The sequence below is a fragment of the Heterocephalus glaber genome, unplaced genomic scaffold, assembly GCF_053883595.1.
Source record: "Heterocephalus glaber isolate CG9 unplaced genomic scaffold, H.glaber_assembly_v1.0 deba00001806, whole genome shotgun sequence".
Lineage (NCBI taxonomy): Eukaryota > Metazoa > Chordata > Mammalia > Rodentia > Bathyergidae > Heterocephalus > Heterocephalus glaber.
The window spans coordinates 327,623-330,063 of NW_028258481.1; the positions used below are offsets into that span (position 1 = coordinate 327,623).

Sequence of the window (2,441 nt, forward strand, 5' to 3'; positions counted from 1 at the left end):
TGCGCTTCTGCTAGGGATCCGGAGACTCTCATGGGTTATCTACAGTGGTCAATGGGAAGCACAAAGGAAAGAAGGAAGACAAAGGATAAAAGGCAGCAGAAGGAGAGGTCAGAGTGATGGAATTTCGTGCTAGAAGTTGAGCACAAGACAAAGGCTCTGGGCAAACTAGAAGCTGGGAGAAAAGCAGAGAGGAATCTCTGCCTCGAGCCTGGCAAAGGGTCGCCCTTGCCGACACCCAACACAGCCATGAACGACTAAAGGCTGAGGCTATCAAACTGCTGTTGGTGTAGTCGCTCCAGACCAGGGACACCCCTCAGTGTGCGACTGTGCTACTTATTTAAGAGCCAAGTTAAAGGTTGACTCCTTGCTTCCAGTGTCATGGTCTCTGTATTTGGTTTATTTCTAATCTTCCTGAAACATCATGCATCGGTCTCCTCCCCAGGCGCTGCCTTTCCCGCCCACATCGGTCTGTCCCATGCTGTTAGCATTTCACACGCACAGACATTTTGGAAATGATACTTTGTTTGGTTTAATAGCACTTCACTCGAAATCACACTAAACATTTTAACTAAAAGAAGTGATGGCGAATGTTACGAGTTATAGCACAGATAATGAAGTCTGTACAATTCCGTGAGAGGTGGAAATACAGGATATGGAGGAGTATCAACAATTTTCTCTGTGTCCATGCATCGGGGAGAGACAGGGGAAAGGAGAACTCGAACTCACCTGCCTGTTTTCTGCATGTCGTATTTCCATGAGAAATGAATACATTTTGATCATTATTTATCTTCTGTTAAAATTATTTTTTCTGTGATATATACTTTTTTAAGAACAAAATAAATGAGCCTGTGAAAGTTGAGCATTTAATGGACAAAATGCTTCATAAATAAAAGCGTTATCTTTAATACTGGAACCAAAGATGCCTTTTGTAAGAGGGGTGGTAGTCAGCGTCTCAGCCCTTTCTGTAGATGAACCTCACCCAACTCCACCACCCGGTACTGGGCCTTTTCTCCCTTTTTGCTTAGCGGTGATAAGAACCTCTAGTGTCTTATATTTTACTTCTAAAATGTGTTTCTTTCAAAATTACTCTTTGCAATTTACATGTGTTATTACAGGAGATAAGATTGATAAGAATTAATTAAAATGCCTGTACTGAAACTAATGGAATTTCACCACGAATTGCCGCTTTTGTAAAGAGCAGTGTTATGTTTTTTAGGATGGAATGGAAACCCTCACAGGAAGCGTGCTGTTGTTTTAAACTGGCATTAGTTTGAGCGATCGCCATGGGTTCCCAAGGAATTTCCACAGCGCATCCTTCACATCCTTGTTCCTCAGGCTGTAAATGGCAGGGTTCAGCATTGGTATCACCAGGGTGTAGAAGATGGAAGCCATCTTGTCTGTGTCCAAGGAGCGGTTGGTCCTGGGTTGCAAATACATGAAGAGGAGGGTCCCGTAGAACATGGTGACAGCAGTCATGTGGGAGGCACACGTGGAAAAGGCTTTCCGTCGCCCCTCTGAGGAACGTATTCTCAAAATGGCAAGGACAATGTTGAAGTAGGATATTAGAACAATAATCATGGAGAAAAACAAGTTTGTCCCGGAGAAGATGAACACCACTGTCTCTGGAATGTAGGTATCAGAACAGGACAATGCTAGCAAAGGGACATTGTCACAGTAAAAATGGTTGATTAAGTTGGCAGAACAGTAAGACATGGAGAACACGCAAGGTGTAACTACGAGAGCGGTGAGAAGGCCATGGAGGTAGGTGAGGGACACCAGCAGCAGGCAGACCCGCCGAGACACCACCACCATGTAGAGCAGGGGGCTGCAGATGGCCACGTAGCGGTCGTAGGCCATGGTGGCCAGCATGAAGATCTCAGCCACAATGAAAACCAGGAACCCCGCCAGCTGGGTGGCACAGGCATAGTAGGAGATGGCTTTCTTCTGTGCTAAGAAGTTGCTCAGCATTTTCGGGGCGATGACAGTGGAGGTGCCCAAGTTGATGAGAGCCAGATGTCGGAGGAAGAAATACATGGGGGTCTGCAGTCGGGGGTCCACACTGGTGAGGGTGATGACGCCCAGGTTCCCCGCCACGGTCAGCACATAGATGCCCAGGAAGACGAGGAAGAGGGGCACCTGCAGCTCAGGACGGTCGGAGACCCCTGTGAGGATGAACTCGTGCAACTGGGTGTGATTCCCAGATGCCATTTATTTTGATGTGTTCATCTTTTAATGGTAAAAATGGAAAGATAGACATAGGCAATATGATTATTTGTGGTTGGATGCCATATGTTAAGTGTCTCATTCAATGTCAGCCTAGTTTGGTTGACTAACAGTTAAAATTTCCAATCTTATTTGTTTTTCTCCCCATCTTTTCACAGACCACAGATGTAAAAACTCACTAGACACAATTGAGTTTCTTAGAACCGTTTGGATAGCTT

General features: G+C 45.4%; 1 protein-coding gene across 1 annotated transcript; it reads right to left on the reverse strand.

Moving 5' to 3' along the window:
- Window positions 1-1,254: 1,254 nt before the first annotated feature.
- On the reverse strand, window positions 1,255-2,208 carry LOC101710565 (olfactory receptor 8J2). The gene has a single exon (XM_004869809.2). It carries the CDS (start codon window positions 2,206-2,208, stop codon window positions 1,255-1,257), a length of 954 nt encoding a protein of 317 aa, XP_004869866.2.
- Between the last annotated feature and the right edge of the window lie 233 nt (window positions 2,209-2,441).

What these genes read in the sequence shown, in the direction of transcription:
- LOC101710565 (XM_004869809.2), bottom strand. Translation starts at nt 2,208, where the DNA reads ATGGCATCTGGGAATCACACCCAGTTGCACGAGTTCATCCTCACAGGG.